At 53.7% G+C, this 24,505-nt stretch overlaps 2 protein-coding genes across 2 annotated transcripts in view; both read right to left on the bottom strand.

The window, feature by feature from the left end:
- Nucleotides 1-24,505, bottom strand: part of LOC140728837 (receptor-type tyrosine-protein phosphatase kappa-like) — a 740,427-nt gene that overhangs the window by 418,361 nt on the left and 297,561 nt on the right. The gene's annotated exons all lie outside the window — the stretch shown is intronic.
- Nucleotides 1-24,505, bottom strand: part of LOC140728785 (uncharacterized) — a 219,950-nt gene that overhangs the window by 168,721 nt on the left and 26,724 nt on the right. Inside the window, exon 8 of the mRNA XM_073047742.1 lies at nucleotides 8,170-8,308. Within this exon, the coding sequence (XP_072903843.1) occupies nucleotides 8,170-8,308 (139 nt within the window). The remainder of the gene's footprint in view (nucleotides 1-8,169; nucleotides 8,309-24,505) is intronic.

Below are 24,505 nucleotides of genomic sequence, written 5' to 3' on the forward strand. Positions count from 1 at the left end.
GGATGGGAGGCCTCAGGAGAAAGAAAGGGGAGGGGGAGCACCAGAGGGAGATGGAGAACAGGCAAACAACTAATTATGTCAGGGATGGGGTAAGAAGGGGAGGAGGGGCATTAACGGAAGTTAGAGAAGTCAATGTTCATGCCATCAGGTTGGAGGCTACCCAGTCGGTATATAAGGTGTTGTTCCTCCAACCTGATTTTGGATTCATTTTGACAGTAGAGGAGGCCATGGATAGACATATCAGAATGGGAATGGGACGTGGAATTAAAATGTGTGGCCACTGGGAGATCCTGCTTTTTCTGGCGGACCGAGCGTAGGTGTTCAGCGAAACGGTCTCCCAGTCTACGTCGGGTCTCACCAATATATAAAAGGCCACACCAGGAGCACCGGACGCAGTATACCACACCAGCCGACTCACAGGTGAAGTGTCGCCTCACCTGGAAGGACTGTCTGGGGCCCTGAATGGTGGTGAGGGAGGAAGTGTAAGGGCAGGTGTAGCACTTGTTCCGTTTACAAGGATAAGTGCCAGGAGGCATTTGATAAGGTCCCAGATTGGTGGGTAAAATCAGAGCTCGTGGCATTGGGGGGGAAGATATTGACATGGATAGAAAACTGGTTGGCAGATAGAAAGCAAAGGGTAATGGTGAATGGGTGTTTCTCGGAATGGCAGGTGGTGTCTAGTGGGGTGCCACAGGGCTCGGTATTGGGACCACAGCTGTTTACAATTTGCATCAACGATTTAGATGAAGGCATTGAGAATAACATCAGCAAATTTGCTGATGATACTAAGCTGGGTGGCAGTGTGACATGTGATGAGGACGTTAGGAGAATTCAGGGTGACTTGGATAGGCTGGGTGAGTGGGCAGATACTTGGCAGATGACATTTAATGTGAATAAGTGTGAGGTTATCCACTTTGGGAGTAAGAACAGGAAGGCAGATTATTATCTGAACGGTATAGAGTTGGGTAAGGGAGAAATACAAAGAGATCTGGGAGTCCTTGTTCATCAGTCACTGAAGGTGAATAAGCAAGTGCAGCAGGCAGTAAAGAAGGCTAATGGAATGTTGGCCTTTATTACAAAGGGAATTGAGTACAAGAGCAAGGAAATCCTCTTGCATTTGTACAGAGCCCTGGTGAGACCACACCTGGAGTATTGTGTACAGTTTTGGTCTCCAGGGTTAAGGAAGGATATCCTGGCTATAGAGGAAGTACAGTGTAGATTCACGAGGTTAATTCCTGGGATGTCCGGACTGTCTTACGCAGAGAGGTTAGAGAGACTGGGCTTGTACACGCTGGAATTAAGGAGATTGAGAGGGGATCTGATTGCAACATATAAGATTATTAAGGGATTGGACAAGATAGAGGCAGGAAATATGTTCCAGATGCTGGGAGAGTCCAGTACCAGAGGGCATGGTTTGAGAATAAGGGGTAGGTCATTTAGGACAGAGTTAAGGAAAAACTTCTTCTCCCAGAGAGTTGTGGGGGTCTGGAATGCACTGCCTCGGAAGGTAGTGGAGGCCAATTCTCTGGATGCTTTCAAGAAGGAGCTAGATAGGTATCTTATGGATAGGGGAATCAAGGGATATGGGGACAAGGCAGGAACCGGGTATTGATAGTAGATGATCAGCCATGATCTCAGAATGGCGGTGTAGGCTCGAAGGGTCGAATGGTCTACTTCTGCACCTATTGTCTATTGAGGGAGATCGGTGGGAAGGGATGGGGGGGACGAGTGGACAAGGGAGTCACGTAGGGAGCGATCCCTGTGAAAAGCAGAAAGAGGGGGGGAGGGAAAAATGTGTTTGGTAGTGGGATCCTGTTGGAGGTGGCAGAAGTTACAGAGAATTATACGTTGGACCTGGAGGCTGGTGGGGTGGTAGGTAAGGACAAGGGGAACCCTATCCCGAGTGGGGTGGCGGGTGGATGGGGTGAGGGCAGATGTGCGGGAAATGGGAGAGATGCGTTTGAGAGCAGAGTTGATGGTGGAAGAAGGGAAGCCCCTTTGTTTAAAAAAGGAAGACATCTCCTTCGTCCTGGAATGAAAAGCTTCATCCTGAGAGCAGATGCGGCGGAGACGGAGGAATTGTGAGAAGGGGAAGAGGAATAGTCCAGGTAGCTGTGAGAGTCTGTAGGCTTATAGTAGACATCAGTAGATAAGCCGTCTCCAGAGATGGAGACAGAAAGATCAAGAAAGGGGAGGGAGGTGTCGGAAATGGACCAGGTAAATTTGAGGGCAAGGTGAAAGTTGGAGGCAAAGTTAATGAAGTTGACGAGCTCAGCATGCGTGCAGGAGGCAGCGCCAATGCAGTCGTCGATGTAGCGAAGGAAAAGAGGGGGATGGATACCGGTATAGACTTGGAACATGGACTGTTCCACAAAGCCAACAAAAAGGCAGGCATAACTGGGACCCATACGGGTGCCCATGGCTACACCCTTGGTCTGTAGGAAGTGGGAGGAGCCAAAGGAGAAATTATTGAGAGTAAGAACTAATTCTGTTAGACAGAGGAGAGTGGTGGTAGAGGGGAATTGGTTAGGTCTGGAATCCAAAAAAAAGCGAAGAGCTTCGAGACCATCTCAGTCGGGGATGGAGGTATATAGGGACTGGACGTCCATGGTGAAAATAAGACGGTGGGGGCCAGGGAACTTAAAATCATTGAAAAAATTCAAAGCATGAGAAGTGTCACGAACATAGGTGGGAAGAGATTGAACAAGGGGGGATAAGACAGTGTCAAGGTATGCAGAAATGAGTTCAGTGGGGCAGGAGCAAGCTGAGACAATAGATCTACTTGGACAGGCAGGTTTGTGGATCTTGGGTAGGAGGTAGAAACGGGAAGTGCGGGGTGTGGGAACTATGAGGTTGGTGGCAGTGGATGGGAGATCCCCAGAGCTGATAAGGTTGGTGATGGTATAGGAGACAATGGCCTGGTGCTCCTTAGTGGAGTCATGATCAAGGGGTAAATAAGAGGAGGTATCAGAGAATTGTTTTTGTGCCTTGGCCAGGTAGAGATCAGTTCGCCAGACAACAACAGCTCCCCCCTTATCAGCAGGTTTTATAGTGAGGTTGGGATTGGTGAGGAGGGAGCGGAGAGCAGCGCGTTCGGAAGGAGTGAAGTTGGAATTGGAACAGGGTGTGGTGAAGTCGAGACGGTTGATGTCCCGTCAGCAATTAGCAATAAGGAGATCCAGAGCAGGCAGAAGACCAGAGCGGGGTGTCCATGAAGAGGAGGAGGGTTGAAGACGAGAGAAGGGGTCATCGGTGGGGGTAGGAGAGTCCTTGTCAAAGAAGTGAGTTCGGAGACGGAGCCGGTGGAAGAAGAGTTTGGCATCATGGCGTACGCGGAACTCGCTGAGGTGTGGGTGAAGAGGGATAAAGCTGAGGCCCTTACTGAGGACAGAGCGCTCTGCCTCAGAGAGTTGAAGGTCGTAGGGAATGGTAAATACCTGGCACGGATAAGAGATGGGATCAGAGGGGGGAGGGAGGCTGGTAGTGTCAGTGGAGAGGGAAGGGTTGGGGTGAGAGGAAGATGGAGCCTCTGAGGGCCAAGGAGCTGACGATGGGATCTGAGGGAGAGGGGATTGCAGAGTGGTGGTGGGGGAGGGGGAGACGGGAGTCACAATCGCAGCATGTGAAGACCCGGCCTGGAGTTCAAGGCTGGAGTTGCAGTCGGTGGTTGTGCAATCACTTTGAAGCTGTCCATGGCCATTGGAACACGCTGGAGTCTGGATTTTCAATATGCCCAGGGTCGCTGGGGCAGCTGAGATCGACGGCCGGGGCCAATCATTGGTCGTTGGAACCCGCGTTGATGTGCTGGAGTCCGGGTTGTGAATATGCCCTGGGTCGCTGGGGCAGCCAAGATCCACGGCCGAGGCCAATCCATGGCCGTTGGAACACGCGGTGATGGTGCTGGAGTCCGGGTTTTGAATATGCCCTGGGTTGCTGGGGCAGCCGAGATCAACGGCCGGGGCCAATCCATGGCCATTGGAACCCGCGTTGATGGTGCTGGAGTCCGGGTTTTCAATATTCCCTGGGTCGCTGGGGCAGACGAGATCGACGACCGGGGTGAATCCACGGTCGTTGGGCCCCGCGGTGATGGTGCTGGAGTCCGGGTTGTGAATATGCCCTGGGTCGCTGGGGCAGCCAAGATCCACGGCCGAGGCCAATCCATGGCCGTTGGAACACGCGTTGATGGTGCTGGAGTCCGGGTTTTCAATATGCCCTGGGTTGCTGGGGCAGCCGAGATCAACGGCCAGGGCCAATCCATGGCCGTTGGAACCCGCGTTGATGGTGCTGGAGTCGGGGTTTTGAATATGCCCTGGGTCGCTGGGGCAGCCGAGATCGACGGCCGGGCCCGGGGACGCGATACGAAGTCCATGCTCTGGGGTCTGCAGATGGAAGATCTTGCGATCCTTGCAGGACGTGATAAAGTCAAAGAAACGGCGATTGCACGCATGGATCCGACGGAGGATGAAATAACGGACAGGTCCATTGCAAACGGCGAAGAAGGTGTCTTGGAGGCATGGAAGGGATTGTGATGGGGACTCCAGGTACCTTCTCATGGTGGAGAGTGTCGCCCTCAGAGCTCAACAGGAGAAACAACGGGAGGCAGAGTCAATTAAATGTGAGTACCTGGGATCCTCAGAAGGTCCAAATTGAGAAGCTCGAAAACGAATACTGAAGCCAACTAGAGTCAGTTGGCGCAGGGACACATTCCAAGGAAGGATATATGGCTGTAATAGTGGGTCTGGGTCAAAATATGATCGAAAAGTTGAAGGGCCGAAGGAATCATAGATGGGGAGCAGCGAGAGAGGGTTTCACTGAACTCCCGTCGAAGAGAAGATTTAAACTTCTTCAGTGTGGGCATCACTGGCAGAGGCTTCGCGGAAGTGAATTTAAAGAGCAAACACGAGGAAATCTGCAGATGCTGGAAATTCAAACAACAACACACACAAAATGCTGGTGGAACACAGCAGGCCAGGCAGCATCTATAGGGAGAAGCACTGTCGACGTTTCGGGCCGAGACCCTTCGTCAGGTCTAACCGAAAGGAAAGATAGTAAGAGATTTGAAAGTAGTGGGGGAGGGGGAAATGCAATTTTATCAAACTTCAGCGCTACAATTTAAACTTTGCCAACAGCTTTAACCAGACTCAAAAATCGAATTAACAATTCATCTGGGGTACAAACCCCACTCAACAAGCATGCATTAATTACCGGCAATCCCACAGGGGCACACCACTGCTGTAACCCAAGAGCATCCATACCAGCAGAGATTTACCCATTTAAACAGGGCAATCACACAGCGTCCAACGGAATCGATCCCGGACGCAGCCCCCACAATTGTGACCCTCAGCCCCACCCAGCTCGCGTTCGTCTAGGGGAATCAGCCTTCAGCCCCGCTAAACTGAGTGATCACGTTTGTGTGGATGCTGTGTAACGTACCCCCAGTTACAAACCCACCACACAAAATATCAGACAGTACACCATCTGCGATTAAATGATAGACTTTATCAATCTTAATCTGAATAATGAAAATAAACAAAAGGAATAAAAGGGCCCAAGTCACAGTCAACATCGTGTTGGAGCTCACTCATTCAGTCGTCGTTCTTCCACCATCGGTCTCCTCCGAGCGTTGCCGCCCTTCCCACCCTCAGCTCCCAGTGCACTCCGTCCGGTGGACTACCAGCTCTCTCCACACGAGTCTTCCCTCTTCGTCTCTCCTCGACAAACGACCGCGAAAAACCCGGCTCCCAGACACACCAGAGAGAACACCATTTACTCATTGGCTAACCCCTGCGTACCAAACCCCGTTATCTCCAGCCATAACCCAAACAACGCTGTGACAGAGGACCCGTTACATCAGCAGTGAACATTACAGAGAAGCCATTACATGTGTGTCTTGTGTGACCAGACACTGTCTGTGTATCTTGTGTGACCGGACACTGTCTGTGTGTATCGTGTCGGGGAGATGGGAGTATGGGGGAGGGTGGAGTGGGGGAGTGTCGGGGAGAGGGGGGAGTGTCGGGGAGAGGGGGGAGTGTCGGGGAGAGGAGGGAGTGTCGGGGAGATGGGAGTATGGGGGAGGGGGGAGTGTCGGGGAGATGGGAGTATGGGGGAGGAGGGAGTGTCGGGGAAGGGGGAGTGTCAGGGAGATAGGAGAATGGGGGAGGGGGAGTATGGGGGAGGGGGGAGTGTCAGGGAGATGGGAGTATGGGGGAGGAGGGAGTGTCGGGGAAGGGGGAGTGTCAGGGAGATGGGAGAATGGGGGAGGGGGAGTGTCGGGGAGATGGGAGAATGGGGGAGGGGGAAGTGTCGGGGAAGGGGGAGTGTCAGGGAGATGGGAGAATGGGGGAGGGGGAAGTGTCGGGGAGGGGGGAGTGTCGGGGAGATGGGAGAATGGGGAGGGGGAAGTGTCGGGGAGATGGGAGTATGGGGGAGGGGGGGAGTGTCGGGGAGAGGAGGGAGTGTTGGGGACGGGGAGTGTCGGGGAGATGGGAGTATGGGGTTGGGGGCAGTGTCGGGGAGATGGGAGTATGGGGGAGGAGGGTCAGGGAGATGGGAGAATGGGAGAGGGGGGAGTGTCAGGGAGATGGGAGTATGGGGGAGGGGGGAGAGTCGGGGTGAGGAGGGAGTGTTGGGGACGGGGAGTGTCGGGGAGATGGGAGTATGGGGGAGGGGGGAGTGTCAGGGAGATGGGAGAATGGGAGAGGGGGAGTGTCAGGGAGATGGGAGTATGGGGGAGGGGGGAGTGTCGGGGAGATGGGAGTATGGGGGAGGGGGGAGTGTCGGGGAGATGGGAGTATGGGGGAGGGGGGAGTGTCAGGGAGATGGGAGTATGGGGAGGGGGGAGTGTCGGGGAGATGGGAGTATGGGGGAGGGGGAGTGTCGGGGAGATGGGAGTATGGGGGAGGGGGGAGTATGGGGAGGGGGAAGTGTCGGGGAGGGGGGAGTGTCAGGGAGATGGGAGTATGGGGGAGGGGGAGTGTCAGGGAGATGGGAGTATGGGGGAGGGGGAAGTGTTGGGGAGGGGGGAGTGTCAGGGAGATGGGAGTATGGGGGAGGGGGAGTGTCGGGGAGATGGGAGTATGGGGGAGGGGGAAGTGTTGGGGAGGGGGGAGTGTCAGGGAGATGGGAGTATGGGGGAGGGGGAAGTGTTGGGGAGGGGGGAGTATGGGGTGGGGGAGTGTCGGGGAGATGGGAGTATGGGGGTGGGGGAGTGTCGGGGAGAGGAGGGAGTGTCGGGGACAGGGGGAGTGTCGGTGGGGTGTGGGGGATGGGGGACTGTCGGGGAGAGGAGGGAGTGTTGGGGAGGGGGGAGTGTCGGGGAGATGGGAGTATGGGGGAGGGGGGAGTGTCGGGGAGATGGGAGTATGGGGGAGGGGGGAGTGTCGGGGAGATGGGAGTATGGGGGAGGGGGAGTGTCGGGGAGGGGGGAGTATGGGGGAGGGGGGAGTGTCAGGGAGATGGGAGTATGGGGGAGGGGGGAGTGTCGGGGAGATGGGAGTATGGGGGAGGGGGAAGTGTCGGGGAGATGGGAGTATGGGGGAGGGGGAGTGTCGGGGAGATGGGAGAATGGGAGAGGGGGGAGTATCAGGGAGATGGGAGTATGGGGGAGGGGGAAGTGTCGGGGAGATGGGAGTATGGGGGAGGGGGGAGTGTCAGGGAGATGGGAGAATGGGAGAGGGGGGAGTGTCGGGGAGATGGGAGTATGGGGGAGGGGGAGTGTCGGGGAGATGGGAGAATGGGAGAGGGGGGAGTGTCGGGGAGATGGGGGAGGGGGAGTGTCGGAGAGATGGGAGTATGGGGGAGGGGGAGTGTCGGGGAGATGGGAGTATGGGGGAGGGGGGAGTGTTGGGGAGGAGGGAGTGTTGGGGAGATGGGAGTATGGGGGAGAGGGGAGTTTTGGGTACAGGGGGAGTGTCGGGGAGAGGAGGGAGTGTTGGGGACAGGGGGAGTGTCGGGGAGAGGAGGGAGTGTTGGGGACAGGGGGAGTGTCGGGGGTGTTTGGTTGGGAGGGGGTTGAGGTTCATCCTGGTGTGGCCACCCCCTGACCCCAGTCTCTGTTGTCGTTTTGACCCCCGCACCCCCCCCAAGACAGCTTCCTTCAGTCAGAGCTGCTGGTTCCTGGTACCCGCCCCACCCGTAGAGCGTTGGGGAAAAGCCCAGGAGATTGCCTACCTGTAGACCAGGAAGACCACCAGGACCAACAGCAGACTGATGAAGAGGAGCACAGAAACGGTTTTGGCGACCTTTCCACTTGACACTGTTGGGAGCAGAATTCCCCTTGATACTCTTGGGAGTAGAATTCCCCTTGACACTGTTGGGAGCAGAATGCAAAGCGGTAGTTAGTTACATGGGGACACGGCAGTCTGGCTGCCAGTTCAGGGTGTCCCAGAATAGTCCTGTAAACACTCCCTGTACATTGGGAGCCCAGCGACTGGTGATGTGGACCGGCCAGTCCAGCTGCTCGCTCCCTCACCCTTCCCCAGCAGCCCTGCTAACGGGGCAGTTGCCATTGGGTAATCATGTTCAGCATACCTCTCAACCGTCCCATTTAAACTGGGAGATTCCAGGCTTGAATGGCCCAGTCTCATCCTCTGTTCCTGAACTTGTCCATTTCACAGAGTATGATGGCTTTGTGTGATTGAAATGGGGTCGGGTCTCACTGACGTGTTTGAGAAATGGGTTTTGTGTGGGTGGCTGCAGTGATCTGTTCCAACTTCACAAAACGCTGGTTAGGCAGAAACTGCAGCTCCTGCAATCTGGAACCCCAGTTTACTGCTGGAGGATCTCACTGAGTCAAGCAGCATCGGTGGAAGGAAACGGGCAGGTCAAAGGCCTTCATCCGGATTGGTTAGGCTGCACGGAGTTCTGGTCACCGTGCTATGGGAAAGGTGTTTGTACTCTGGAGAGAATGCAAGAGGAGATCTTCCCAGACTAGAGGACGTCGGATTTGGGGAAAGGTTTGATGGGCTGGGATGTTTTCCCTGGAGTGAAGGAGGCTGACGGACACCATGTGTAAGTACACAAAGTTCTGAGAGGATAGCTTGACAGAACTTGTTTCCATGGTGTCAGAAGCAGGAGAACCTCGTCTGACAGGGAGAAAAAGAAGTTGTAAGGAGATCTGAGGGGGACGCTTTGTTTTACACGTATCTGGAATGCTCTGTGGGAGGAATCAGGAACTATCACTGGGTGTCAGACACAGGGCACAGACCTAATACAGGCAAGTAGGACGAGTGTAGATGGACAACACATGCCAGCATGGACAGGGTGGGCCGAAGGGCCTGATTCTGTGCTGTACGTTGACACAATCCGAATCAGAATTGGGTTTATTACGACCGGCATGTTTCACAAGATTTGTTGTTTTGCCGCAATATGACTAAATCTGGAGAAAAAGCAAAGTTCTGTGGGATGTCAGAGAGTCACAGCATCTGTGGAGATGGTGGGGGATCTCAGGGTCAGACAGTATCTGTAGAGATGGTGGGGGATCTCAGGGTCAGACAGTATCTGCAGAGATGGTGGGGGATCTCAGGGTCAGACAGTATCTGTAGAGATGTTGGGGGATCTCAGGGTCAGACAGGATCTGTAGAGATGGTGGGGGATCTCAGGGTCAGACAGGATCTGTAGAGATGGTGGGGGATCTCAGGGTCAGACAGTTTCTGTAGAGATGGTGGGGGATCTCAGGGTCAGACAGTTTCTGTAGAGATGGTGGGGGATCTCAGGGTCAGACAGTTTCTGTAGAGATGGTGGGGGATCTCAGGGTCAGACAGTATCTGTAGAGATGGTGGGGGATCTCAGGGTCAGACAGTTTCTGTAGAGTTGGTGGGGGATTTCAGGGTCAGACAGTTTCTGTAGAGATGGTGGGGGATCTCAGGGTCAGACAGTTTCTGTAGAGATGTTGGGGGATCTCAGGGTCAGACAGTATCTGCAGAGATGGTGGGGGATCTCAGGGTCAGACAGTATCTGCAGAGATGGTGGGGGATCTCAGGGTCAGACAGTATCTGCAGAGATGGTGGGGGATCTCAGGGTCAGACAGTATCTGCAGAGATGGTGGGGGATCTCAGGGTCAGACAGGATCTGCGGAGATGGTGGGGGATCTCAGGGTCAGACAGGATCTGCGGAGATGGTGGGGGATCTCAGGGTCAGACAGGATCTGCGGAGATGTTGGGGGATCTCAGGGTCAGACAGGATCTGCGGAGATGGTGGGGGATCTCAGGGTCAGACAGGATCTGCGGAGATGGTGGGGGATCTCAGGGTCAGACAGGATCTGCGGAGATGGTGGGGGATCTCAGGGTCAGACAGTATCTGTAGAGATGGTGGGGGATCTCAGGGTCAGACAGTATCTGTAGAGATGGTGGGGGATCTCAGGGTCAGACAGTATCTGTAGAGATGGTGGGGGATCTCAGGGTCAGACAGTATCTGTAGAGATGGTGGGGGATCTCAGGGTCAGACAGGATCTGTAGAGATGGTGGGGGATCTCAGGGTCAGACAGGATCTGTAGAGATGTTGGGGGATCATAGGGTCAGACAGGATCTGCAGAGATGTTGGGGGATCTCAGGGTCAGACAGGATCTGCGGAGATGTTGGGGGATCTCAGGGTCAGACAGTTTCTGCGGAGATGTTGGGGGATCTCAGGGTCAGACAGTATCTGCGGAGATGTTGGGGGATCTCAGGGTCAGACAGTATCTGCGGAGATGTTGGGGGATCTCAGGGTCAGACAGTATCTGCGGAGATGTTGGGGGATCTCAGGGTCAGACAGTATCTGTAGAGATGTTGGGGGATCTCAGGGTCAGACAGTTTCTGTAGAGATGTTGGGGGATCTCAGGGTCAGACAGGATCTGTAGAGATGTTGGGGGATCTCAGGGTCAGACAGTTTCTGTAGAGTTGGTGGGGGATCTCAGGGTCAGACAGTATCTGTAGAGATGGTGGGGGATCTCAGGGTCAGACAGTATCTGTAGAGATGTTGGGGGATCTCAGGGTCAGACAGTATCTGTAGAGATGTTGGGGGATCTCAGGGTCAGACAGTATCTGTAGAGATGTTGGGGGATCTCAGGGTCAGACAGTATCTGTAGAGATGTTGGGGGATCTCAGGGTCAGACAGTTTCTGTAGAGTTGGTGGGGGATCTCAGGGTCAGACAGTATCTGTAGAGATGGTGGGGGATCTCAGGGTCAGACAGTATCTGTAGAGATGTTGGGGGATCTCAGGGTCAGACAGTATCTGTAGAGATGTTGGGGGATCTCAGGGTCAGACAGTATCTGTAGAGATGTTGGGGGATCTCAGGGTCAGACAGTATCTGTAGAGATGTTGGGGGATCTCAGGGTCAGACAGGATCTGTGGAGATGTTGGGGGATCTCAGGGTCAGACAGTTTCTATGGAGATGTTGGGGGATCTCAGGGTCAGACAGTATCTGTAGAGATGTTGGGGGATCTCAGGGTCAGACAGTTTCTGTAGAGATGGTGGGGGATCTCAGGGTCAGACAGGATCTGTAGAGATGGTGGGGGATCTCAGGGTCAGACAGGATCTGTAGAGATGGTGGGGGATCTCAGGGTCAGACAGGATCTGTAGAGATGGTGGGGGATCTCATGGTCAGACAGGATCTGTAGAGATCTAGGGGGGATCTCAGGGTCAGACAGGATCTGTAGAGATGTTGGGGGGGATCTCAGGGTCAGACAGTATCTGCAGAGATGTTGGGGGATCTCAGGGTCAGACAGTATCTGCAGAGATGTTGGGGGATCTCAGGGTCAGACAGTATCTGCAGAGATGTTGGGGGATCTCAGGGTCAGACAGTATCTGCAGAGATGGTGGGGGATCTCAGGGTCAGACAGTATCTGTAGAGATGGTGGGGGATCTCAGGGTCAGACAGTATCTGTAGAGATGGTGGGGGATCTCAGGGTCAGACAGGATCTGTAGAGATGGTGGGGGATCTCAGGGTCAGACAGGATGTGTAGAGATGGTGGGGGATCTCAGGGTCAGACAGGATCTGTAGAGATGGTGGGGGATCTCAGGGTCAGACAGGATCTGTAGAGATCTAGGGGGATCTCAGGGTCAGACAGGATCTGTAGAGATGGTGGGGGGATCTCAGGGTCAGACTGGATCTGTAGAGATGTTGGGGGGGATCTCAGGGTCAGACAGTATCTGTAGAGATGTTGGGGTATCTCAGGGTCAGACAGTATCTGTAGAGATGTTGGGGTATCTCAGGGTCAGACAGTATCTGTAGAGATGTTGGGGTATCTCAGGGTCAGACAGTTTCTGTAGAGTTGGTGGGGGATCTCAGGGTCAGACAGTTTCTGTAGAGATGGTTGGGGATCTCAGGGTCAGACAGTTTCTGTAGAGATGTTGGGGGATCTCAGGGTCAGACAGTATCTGCAGAGATGGTGGGGGATCTCAGGGTCAGACAGTATCTGCAGAGATGGTGGGGGATCTCAGGGTCAGACAGTATCTGCAGAGATGGTGGGGGATCTCAGGGTCAGACAGTATCTGCGGAGATGGTGGGGGATCTCAGGGTCAGACAGGATCTGCGGAGATGGTGGGGGATCTCAGGGTCAGACAGGATCTGCGGAGATGGTGGGGGATCTCAGGGTCAGACAGGATCTGCGGAGATGTTGGGGGATCTCAGGGTCAGACAGGATCTGCGGAGATGGTGGGGGATCTCAGGGTCAGACAGGATCTGCGGAGATGGTGGGGGATCTCAGGGTCAGACAGTTTCTGTGGAGATGGTGGGGGATCTCAGGGTCAGACAGTATCTGTGGAGATGGTGGGGGATCTCAGGGTCAGACAGTATCTGTAGAGATGGTGGGGGATCTCAGGGTCAGACAGGATCTGTAGAGATGGTGGGGGATCTCAGGGTCAGACAGGATCTGTAGAGATGGTGGGGGATCTCAGGGTCAGACAGGATCTGTAGAGATGTTGGGGGATCTCAGGGTCAGACAGGATCTGCAGAGATGTTGGGGGATCTCAGGTTCAGACAGGATCTGCGGAGATGTTGGGGGATCTCAGGGTCAGACAGGATCTGCGGAGATGTTGGGGGATCTCAGGGTCAGACAGGATCTGCGGAGATGTTGGGGGATCTCAGGGTCAGACAGTTTCTGCGGAGATGTTGGGGGATCTCAGGGTCAGACAGTATCTGCGGAGATGTTGGGGGATCTCAGGGTCAGACAGTATCTGCGGAGATGTTGGGGGATCTCAGGGTCAGACAGTATCTGTAGAGATGTTGGGGGATCTCAGGGTCAGACAGTTTCTGTAGAGATGTTGGGGGATCTCAGGGTCAGACAGGATCTGTAGAGATGTTGGGGGATCTCAGGGTCAGACAGTTTCTGTAGAGTTGGTGGGGGATCTCAGGGTCAGACAGTATCTGTAGAGATGGTGGGGGATCTCAGGGTCAGACAGTATCTGTAGAGATGGTGGGGGATCTCAGGGTCAGACAGTATCTGTAGAGATGTTGGGGGATCTCAGGGTCAGACAGTATCTGTAGAGATGTTGGGGGATCTCAGGGTCAGACAGTATCTGTAGAGATGTTGGGGGATCTCAGGGTCAGACAGGATCTGTGGAGATGTTGGGGGATCTCAGGGTCAGACAGGATCTGTGGAGATGTTGGGTGATCTCAGGGTCAGACAGTTTCTATAGAGATGTTGGGTGATCTCAGGGTCAGACAGTATCTGTAGAGATGGTGGGTGATCTCAGGGTCAGACAGTATCTGTAGAGATGGTGGGTGATCTCAGGGTCAGACAGTATCTGTAGAGATGGTGGGGGATCTCAGGATCAGACAGGATCTGTAGAGATGGTGGGGGATCTCAGGGTCAGACAGGATCTGTAGAGATGGTGGGGGATCTCAGGGTCAGACAGTATCTGTAGAGATGGTGGGGGGATCTCAAGGTCAGACTATCTGTAGAGATGGTGGGGGATCTCAGGGTCAGACAGTATCTGTAGAGATGGTGGGGGATCTCAGGGTCAGACAGGATCTGTAGAGATGGTGGGGGATCTCAGGGTCAGACAGGATGTGTAGAGATGGTGGGGGATCTCAGGGTCAGACAGTATCTGTAGAGATGTTGGGGTATCTCAGGGTCACAGTATCTGTAGGGATGTTGGGGTATCTCAGGGTCAGACAGTATCTGCAGAGATGTTGGGGTATCTCAGGGTCAGACAGTATCTGCAGAGATGGTGGGGTATATCAGGGTCAGACAGTATCTGTAGAGATGGTGGGGGATCTCAGGGTCAGACAGGATCTGTAGAGATGGTGGGGGATCTCAGGGTCAGACAGGATCTGTAGAGATGGTGGGGGAACTCAGGGTCAGACAGTAACTGTAGAGATGGTGGGGGATCTCAGGGTCAGACAGTATCTGTAGAGATGGTGGGGGGATCTCATGGTCAGACGGTATCTGTAGAGATGGTGGGGGATCTCAGGGTCAGACGGTATCTGTAGAGATGGTGGGGGATCTCAGGGTCAGACGGTATCTGTAGAGATGGTGGAGGATCTCAGGGTCAGACGGTATCTGTAGAGATGGTGGGGGATCTCAGGGTCTGACAGGATCTGTAGAGATGGTGGGGGAACTCAGGGTCAGACAGTATCTGTAGAGATGGTGGGGGGATCTCAAGGTCAGACAGTATCTGTTGAGATGGTGGGGGATCTCAGGGTCAGACAGTATCTGTTGAGATGGTGGGGGATCTCAGGGTCAGTCAGTATCTGTAGAGATGGTGGGGGATCTCAGGGTCAGACAGTATCTGTAGAGATGTTGGGGGATCTCAGGGTCAGACAGTATCTGTAGAGATGGTGGGGGATCTCAGGGTCAGACAGTATCTGTAGGGATGTTGGGGGATCTCAGGGTCAGACAGTATCTGTAGAGATGGTGGGGGATCTCAGGGTCAGACAGTTTCTGTAGAGTTGGTGGGGGATCTCAGGGTCAGACAGTATCTGTAGAGATGGTGGAAGATCTCAGGGTCAGACAGTATCTGTAGAGATGTTGGGGGATCTCAGGGTCAGACAGTATCTGTAGAGATGTTGGGGGATCTCAGGGTCAGACAGTATCTGTAGAGATGTTGGGGGATCTCAGGGTCAGACAGGATCTGTGGAGATGTTGGGGGATCTCAGGGTCAGACAGTTTCTATGGAGATGTTGGGGGATCTCAGGGTCAGACAGGATCTGTAGAGATGGTGGGGGATCTCAGGGTCAGACAGTTTCTGTAGAGATGGTGGGGGATCTCAGGGTCAGACAGTTTCTGTAGAGATGGTGGGGGATCTCAGGGTCAGACAGTATCTGTAGAGATGGTGGGGGATCTCAGGGTCAGACAGTATCTGTAGAGATGTTGGGGGATCTCAGGGTCAGACAGTATCTGTAGAGATGGTGGGTGATCTCAGGGTCAGACAGTATCTGTAGAGATGGTGGATCTCAGGGTCAGACAGTATCTGTAGATATGGTGGGTGATCTCAGGGTCAGACAGTATCTGTAGAGATGGTGGGGGATCTCAGGGTCAGACAGGATCTGTAGAGATGGTGGGGGATCTCAGGGTCAGACAGGATCTGTAGAGATGTTGGGGGATCTCAGGGTCAGACAGGATCTGTAGAGATGGTGGGGGATCTCAGGGTCAGACAGGATCTGTAGAGATGGTGGGGGATCTCAGGGTCAGACAGTTTCCGTAGAGATGGTGGGGGATCTCAGGGTTAGACAGTTTCTGTAGAGATGTTGGGGGATCTCAGGGTCAGACAGTATCTGTAGAGATGTTGGGGGATCTCAGGGTCAGACAGGATCTGTAGAGATGTTGGGGGATCTCAGGGTCAGACAGGATCTGTAGAGATGTTGGGGGATCTCAGGGTCAGACAGGATCTGTAGAGATGTTGGGGGATCTCAGGGTCAGACAGGATCTGCAGAGATGTTGGGGGAACTCAGGGTCAGACAGGATCTGCAGAGATGTTGGGGGATCTCAGGGTCAGACAGGATCTGCGGAGATGTTGGGGGATCTCAGGGTCAGACAGGATCTGCGGAGATGTTGGGGGATCTCAGGGTCAGACAGTATCTGCGGAGCTGTTGGGGGATCTCAGGGTCAGACAGTATCTGCGGAGCTGTTGGGGGATCTCAGGGTCAGACAGTATCTGCGGAGATGTTGGGGGATCGCAGGGTCAGACAGTATCTGCGGAGATGTTGGGGGATCTCAGGGTCAGACAGTATCTGTAGAGATGTTGGGGGATCTCAGGGTCAGACAGTATCTGTAGAGATGGTGGGGGATCTCAGGGTCAGACAGTATCTGTAGAGATGTTGGGGGATCTCAGGGTCAGACAGTATCTGTAGAGATGTTGGGGGATCTCAGGGTCAGACAGTATCTGTAGAGATGTTGGGGGATCTCAGGGTCAGACAGTATCTGTAGAGATGTTGGGGGATCTCAGGGTCAGACAGTATCTGTAGAGATGTTGGGGGATCTCAGGGTCAGACAGGATCTGTGGAGATGTTGGGGGATCTAAGGGTCAGACAGGATCTGTGGAGATGTTGGGGGATCTCAGGGTCAGACAGTTTCTATAGAGATGTTGGGTGATCTCAGGGTCAGACAGTATCTGTAGAGATGGTGGGTGATCTCAGGGTCAGACAGTATCTGTAGAGATGGTGGGGGATCTCAGGGTCAGACAGGATCTGTAGAGATGGTGGGGGATCTCAGGGTCAGACAGTTTCTGTAGAGATGGTGGGGGATCTCAGGGTCAGACAGTTTCTGTAGAGATGGTAGGGGATCTCAGGGTCAGACAGTATCTGTAGAGATGGTGGGGGATCTCAGGGCCAGACAGTTTCTGTAGAGTTGGTGGGGGATCTCAGGGTCAGACAGTTTCTGTAGAGATGGTGGGGGATCTCAGGGTCAGACAGTATCTGTAGAGATGGTGGGGGATCTCAGGGTCAGACAGTTTCTGTAGAGATGGTCTGGGATCTCAGGGTCAGACAGTATCTGCAGAGATGGTGGGGGATCTCAGGGTCAGACAGTATCTGCAGAGATGGTGGGGGATCTCAGGGTCAGACAGTATCTGCAGAGATGGTGGGGGATCTCAGGGTCAGACAGTATCTGCAGAGATGGTGGGGGATCTCAGGGTCAGACTGGATCTGCGGAGATGGTGGCGGATCTCAGGGTCAGACAGGATCTGCGGAGATGTTGGCGGATCTCAGGGTCAGACAGGATCTGCGGAGATGTTGGCGGATCTCAGGGTCAGACAGGATCTGCGGAGATGTTGGGGGATCTCAGGGTCAGACAGGATCTGCGGAGATGGTGGGGGATCTCAGGGTCAGACAGGATCTGCGGAGATGGTGGGGGATCTCAGGGTCAGACAGTTTCTGTGGAGATTGTGGGGGATCTCAGGGTCAGACAGTTTCTGCGGAGATGGTGGGGGATCTCAGGGTCAGACAGTTTCTGCGGAGATGGTGGGGGATCTCAGGGTCAGACAGTATCTGTAGAGATGGTGGGGGATCTCAGGGTCAGAGAGTATCTGTAGAGATGTTGGGGGATCTCAGGGTCAGACAGTATCTGTAGAGATGGTGGGGGATCTCAGGGTCAGACAGTATCTGTAGAGATGGTGGGTGATCTCAGGGTCAGACAGGATCTGTAGAGATGTTGGGGGATCTCAGGGTCAGACAGGATCTGTAGAGATGTTGGGGGATCTCAGGGTCAGACAGGATCTGCAGAGATGTTGGGGGATCTCAGGGTCAGACAGGATCTGCAGAGATGTTGGGGGATCTCAGGGTCAGACAGGATCTGCAGAGATGTTGGGGGATCTCAGGGTCAGACAGGATCTGCGGAGATGTTGGGGGATCTCAGGGCAGACAGTATCTGCGGAGATGTTGGGGGATCTCAGGGTCAGACAGGATCTGCGGAGATGTTGGGGGATCTCAGGGCAGACAGTATCTGCGGAGATGTTGGGGGATCTCAGGGTCAGACAGTATCTGCGGAGATGTTGGGGGATCTCAGGGTCAGACAGTATCTGCGGAGATGTTGGGGGATCTCAGGGTCAGACAGGATCTGTGGAGATGTTGGGGGATCTCAGGGTCAGACAGTTTCTGTGGAGATGTTGGGGGATCTCAGGGTCAGACAGGATCTGTAGAGATGTTGGGGGATCTCAGGGTCAGACAGTTTCTGTAGAGTTGGTGGGGGATCTCAGGGTCAGACAGTATCTGTAGAGATGGTGGGGGATCTCAGGGTCAGACAGTATCTGTAGAGATGGTGGGGGATCTCAGGGTCAGACAGTATCTGTAGAGATGTTGGGGGATCTCAGGGTCAGACAGTATCTGTAGAGATGTTGGGGGATCTCAGGGTCAGACAGTATCTGTAGAGATGTTGGGGGATCTCAGGGTCAGACAGTATCTGTGGAGATGTTGGGGGATCTCAGGGTCAGACAGGATCTGTGGAGATGTTGGGGGATCTCAGGGTCAGACAGGATCTGTGGAGATGTTGGGGGATCTCAGGGTCAGACAGTTTCTATAGAGATGTTGGGAGATCTCAGGGTCAGACAGTATCTGTAGAGATGGTGGGGGATCTCAGGGTCAGACAGTATCTGTAGAGATGGTGGGTGATCTCAGGGTCAGACAGTATCTGTAGAGATGGTGGGGGATCTCAGGATCAGACAGGATCTGTAGAGATGGTGGGGGATCTCAGGGTCAGACAGGATCTGTAGAGATGGTGGGGGATCTCAGGGTCAGACAGTATCTATAGAGATGGTGGGGGGATCTCAAGGTCAGACAGTATCTGTAGAGATGGTGGGGGATCTCAGGGTCAGACAGTATCTGTAGAGATGGTGGGGGATCTCAGGGTCAGTCAGTATCTGTAGAGATGGTGGGTGATCTCAGGGTCAGACAGTATCTGTAGAGATGGTGGATCTCAGGGTCAGACAGTATCTGTAGATATGGTGGGTGATCTCAGGGTCAGACAGTATCTGTAGAGATGGTGGGGGATCTCAGGGTCAGACAGGATCTGTAGAGATGGTGGGGGATCTCAGGGTCAGACAGGATCTGTAGAGATGTTGGGGGATCTCAGGGTCAGACAGGATCTGTAGAGATGGTGGGGGATCTCAGGGTCAGACAGGATCTGTAGAGATGGTGGGGGATCTCAGGGTCAGACAGTTTCCGTAGAGATGGTGGGGGATCTCAGGGTTAGACAGTTTCTGTAGAGATGGTGGGTGATCTCAGGGTCAGACAGTATCTGTAGAGATGTTGGGGGATCTCAGGGTCAGACAGTATCTGTAGAGATGTTGGGGGATCTCAGGGTCAGACAGTATCTGTAGAGATGGTGGATCTCAGGGTCAGACAGTATCTGTAGATATGGTGGGTGATCTCAGGGTCAGACAGTATCTGTAGAGATGGTGGGGGATCTCAGGGTCAGACAGGATCTGTAGAGATGGTGGGGGATCTCAGGGTCAGACAGGATCTGTAGAGATGTTGGGGGATCTCAGGGTCAGACAGGATCTGTAGAGATGGTGGGGGATCTCAGGGTCAGACAGGATCTGTAGAGATGGTGGGGGATCTCAGGGTCAGACAGTTTCCGTAGAGATGGTGGGGGATCTCAGGGTTAGACAGTTTCTGTAGAGATGGTGGGGGATCTCAGGGTCAGACAGTATCTGTAGAGATGTTGGGGGATCTCAGGGTCAGACAGGATCTGTAGAGATGTTGGGGGATCTCAGGGTCAGACAGGATCTGTAGAGATGTTGGGGGATCTCAGGGTCAGACAGGATCTGTAGAGATGTTGGGGGATCTCAGGGTCAGACAGGATCTGCAGAGATGTTGGGGGATCTCAGGGTCACACAGGATCTGCAGAGATGTTGGGGGATCTCAGGGTCAGACAGGATCTGCGGAGATGTTGGGGGATCTCAGGGTCAGACAGTATCTGCGGAGCTGTTGGGGGATCTCAGGGTCAGACAGTATCTGCGGAGCTGTTGGGGGATCTCAGGGTCAGACAGTATCTGCGGAGATGTTGGGGGATCTCAGGGTCAGACAGTATCTGCGGAGATGTTGGGGGATCTCAGGGTCAGACAGTATCTGTGGAGATGTTGGGGGATCTCAGGGTCAGACAGTATCTGTAGAGATGTTGGGGGATCTCAGGGTCAGACAGTATCTGTAGAGATGGTGGGGGATCTCAGGGTCAGACAGTATCTGTAGAGATGGTGGGGGATCTCAGGGTCAGACAGTATCTGTAGAGATGTTGGGGGATCTCCGGGTCAGACAGTATCTGTAGAGATGTTGGGGGATCTCAGGGTCAGACAGTATCTGTAGAGATGTTGGGGGATCTCAGGGTCAGACAGTATCTGTAGAGATGTTGGGGGATCTCATGGTCAGACAGGATCTGTGGAGATGTTGGGGGATCTAAGGGTCAGACAGGATCTGTGGAGATGTTGGGGGATCTCAGGGTCAGACAGTTTCTATAGAGATGTTGGGTGATCTCAGGGTCAGACAGTATCTGTAGAGATGGTGGGTGATCTCAGGGTCAGACAGTATCTGTAGAGATGGTGGGTGATCTCAGGGTCAGACAGGATCTGTAGAGATGGTGGGGGATCTCAGGGTCAGACAGTTTCTGTAGAGATGGTGGGGGATCTCAGGGTCAGACAGTTTCTGTAGAGATGGTGGGGGATCTCAGGGTCAGACAGTTTCTGTAGAGATGGTGGGGGATCTCAGGGTCAGACAGTATCTGTAGAGATGGTGGGGGATCTCAGGGCCAGACAGTTTCTGTAGAGTTGGTGGGGGATCTCAGGGTCAGACAGTATCTGCAGAGATGGTGGGGGATCTCAGGGTCAGACAGTATCTGCAGAGATGGTGGGGGATCTCAGGGTCAGACAGTATCTGCAGAGATGGTGGGGGATCTCAGGGTCAGACAGTATCTGCAGAGATGGTGGGGGATCTCAGGGTCAGACTGGATCTGCGGAGATGGTGGGGGATCTCAGGGTCAGACAGGATCTGCGGAGATGTTGGCGGATCTCAGGGTCAGACAGGATCTGCGGAGATGTTGGGGGATCTCAGGGTCAGACAGGATCTGCGGAGATGTTGGGGGATCTCAGGGTCAGACAGGATCTGCGGAGATGGTGGGGGATCTCAGGGTCAGACAGGATCTGCGGAGATGGTGGGGGATCTCAGGGTCAGACAGTATCTGTAGAGATGGTGGGGGATCTCAGGGTCAGTCAGTATCTGTAGAGATGGTGGGGGATCTCAGGGTCAGACAGTATCTGTAGAGATGTTGGGGGATCTCAGGGTCAGACAGTATCTGTAGAGATGGTGGGGGATCTCAGGGTCAGACAGTATCTGTAGGGATGTTGGGGGATCTCAGGGTCAGACAGTATCTGTAGAGATGGTGGGGGATCTCAGGGTCAGACAGTTTCTGTAGAGTTGGTGGGGGATCTCAGGGTCAGACAGTATCTGTAGAGATGGTGGGGGATCTCAGGGTCAGACAGTATCTGTAGAGATGTTGGGGGATCTCAGGGTCAGACAGTATCTGTAGAGATGTTGGGGGATCTCAGGGTCAGACAGTATCTGTAGAGATGTTGGGGGATCTCAGGGTCAGACAGGATCTGTGGAGATGTTGGGGGATCTCAGGGTCAGACAGTTTCTATGGAGATGTTGGGGGATCTCAGGGTCAGACAGGATCTGTAGAGATGGTGGGGGATCTCAGGGTCAGACAGTTTCTGTAGAGATGGTGGGGGATCTCAGGGTCAGACAGTTTCTGTAGAGATGGTGGGGGATCTCAGGGTCAGACAGTATCTGTAGAGATGGTGGGGGATCTCAGGGTCAGACAGTATCTGTAGAGATGTTGGGGGATCTCAGGGTCAGACAGTATCTGTAGAGATGGTGGGTGATCTCAGGGTCAGACAGTATCTGTAGAGATGGTGGATCTCAGGGTCAGACAGTATCTGTAGATATGGTGGGTGATCTCAGGGTCAGACAGTATCTGTAGAGATGGTGGGGGATCTCAGGGTCAGACAGGATCTGTAGAGATGGTGGGGGATCTCAGGGTCAGACAGGATCTGTAGAGATGTTGGGGGATCTCAGGGTCAGACAGGATCTGTAGAGATGGTGGGGGATCTCAGGGTCAGACAGGATCTGTAGAGATGGTGGGGGATCTCAGGGTCAGACAGTTTCCGTAGAGATGGTGGGGGATCTCAGGGTTAGACAGTTTCTGTAGAGATGTTGGGGGATCTCAGGGTCAGACAGTATCTGTAGAGATGTTGGGGGATCTCAGGGTCAGACAGGATCTGTAGAGATGTTGGGGGATCTCAGGGTCAGACAGGATCTGTAGAGATGTTGGGGGATCTCAGGGTCAGACAGGATCTGTAGAGATGTTGGGGGATCTCAGGGTCAGACAGGATCTGCAGAGATGTTGGGGGATCTCAGGGTCAGACAGGATCTGCAGAGATGTTGGGCGATCTCAGGGTCAGACAGGATCTGCGGAGATGTTGGGGGATCTCAGGGTCAGACAGGATCTGCGGAGATGTTGGGGGATCTCAGGGTCAGACAGTATCTGCGGAGCTGTTGGGGGATCTCAGGGTCAGACAGTATCTGCGGAGCTGTTGGGGGATCTCAGGGTCAGACAGTATCTGCGGAGATGTTGGGGGATCGCAGGGTCAGACAGTATCTGCGGAGATGTTGGGGGATCTCAGGGTCAGACAGTATCTGTAGAGATGTTGGGGGATCTCAGGGTCAGACAGTATCTGTAGAGATGGTGGGGGATCTCAGGGTCAGACAGTATCTGTAGAGATGTTGGGGGATCTCAGGGTCAGACAGTATCTGTAGAGATGTTGGGGGATCTCAGGGTCAGACAGTATCTGTAGAGATGTTGGGGGATCTCAGGGTCAGACAGTATCTGTAGAGATGTTGGGGGATCTCAGGGTCAGACAGTATCTGTAGAGATGTTGGGGGATCTCAGGGTCAGACAGGATCTGTGGAGATGTTGGGGGATCTAAGGGTCAGACAGGATCTGTGGAGATGTTGGGGGATCTCAGGGTCAGACAGTTTCTATAGAGATGTTGGGTGATCTCAGGGTCAGACAGTATCTGTAGAGATGGTGGGGGATCTCAGGGTCAGTCAGTATCTGTAGAGATGGTGGGTGATCTCAGGGTCAGACAGTATCTGTAGAGATGGTGGATCTCAGGGTCAGACAGTATCTGTAGATATGGTGGGTGATCTCAGGGTCAGACAGGATCTGTAGAGATGGTGGGGGATCTCAGGGTCAGACAGGATCTGTAGAGATGGTGGGGGATCTCAGGGTCAGACAGTTTCCGTAGAGATGGTGGGGGATCTCAGGGTTAGACAGTTTCTGTAGAGATGGTGGGGGATCTCAGGGTCAGACAGTATCTGTAGAGATGTTGGGGGATCTCAGGGTCAGACAGTATCTGTAGAGATGTTGGGGGATCTCAGGGTCAGACAGTATCTGTAGAGATGGTGGATCTCAGGGTCAGACAGTATCTGTAGATATGGTGGGTGATCTCAGGGTCAGACAGTATCTGTAGAGATGGTGGGGGATCTCAGGGTCAGACAGGATCTGTAGAGATGGTGGGGGATCTCAGGGTCAGACAGGATCTGTAGAGATGTTGGGGGATCTCAGGGTCAGACAGGATCTGTAGAGATGGTGGGGGATCTCAGGGTCAGACAGTATCTGTAGAGATGTTGGGGGATCTCAGGGTCAGACAGGATCTGTAGAGATGTTGGGGGATCTCAGGGTCAGACAGGATCTGTAGAGATGTTGGGGGATCTCAGGGTCAGACAGGATCTGTAGAGATGTTGGGGGATCTCAGGGTCAGACAGGATCTGCAGAGATGTTGGGGGATCTCAGGGTCAGACAGGATCTGCAGAGATGTTGGGGGATCTCAGGGTCAGACAGGATCTGCGGAGATGTTGGGGGATCTCAGGGTCAGACAGTATCTGCGGAGCTGTTGGGGGATCTCAGGGTCAGACAGTATCTGCGGAGCTGTTGGGGGATCTCAGGGTCAGACAGTATCTGCGGAGATGTTGGGGGATCTCAGGGTCAGACAGTATCTGCGGAGATGTTGGGGGATCTCAGGGTCAGACAGTATCTGTGGAGATGTTGGGGGATCTCAGGGTCAGACAGTATCTGTAGAGATGTTGGGGGATCTCAGGGTCAGACAGTATCTGTAGAGATGGTGGGGGATCTCAGGGTCAGACAGTATCTGTAGAGATGGTGGGGGATCTCAGGGTCAGACAGTATCTGTAGAGATGTTGGGGGATCTCCGGGTCAGACAGTATCTGTAGAGATGTTGGGGGATCTCAGGGTCAGACAGTATCTGTAGAGATGTTGGGGGATCTCAGGGTCAGACAGTATCTGTAGAGATGTTGGGGGATCTCAGGGTCAGACAGGATCTGTGGAGATGTTGGGGGATCTCAGGGTCAGACAGTATCTGTGGAGATGTTGGGGGATCTCAGGGTCAGACAGTATCTGTAGAGATGTTGGGGGATCTCAGGGTCAGACAGTATCTGTAGAGATGGTGGGGGATCTCAGGGTCAGACAGTATCTGTAGAGATGGTGGGGGATCTCAGGGTCAGACAGTATCTGTAGAGATG

This window comes from Hemitrygon akajei, chromosome 6 (genome assembly GCF_048418815.1).
Source record: "Hemitrygon akajei chromosome 6, sHemAka1.3, whole genome shotgun sequence".
NCBI lineage: Eukaryota > Metazoa > Chordata > Chondrichthyes > Myliobatiformes > Dasyatidae > Hemitrygon > Hemitrygon akajei.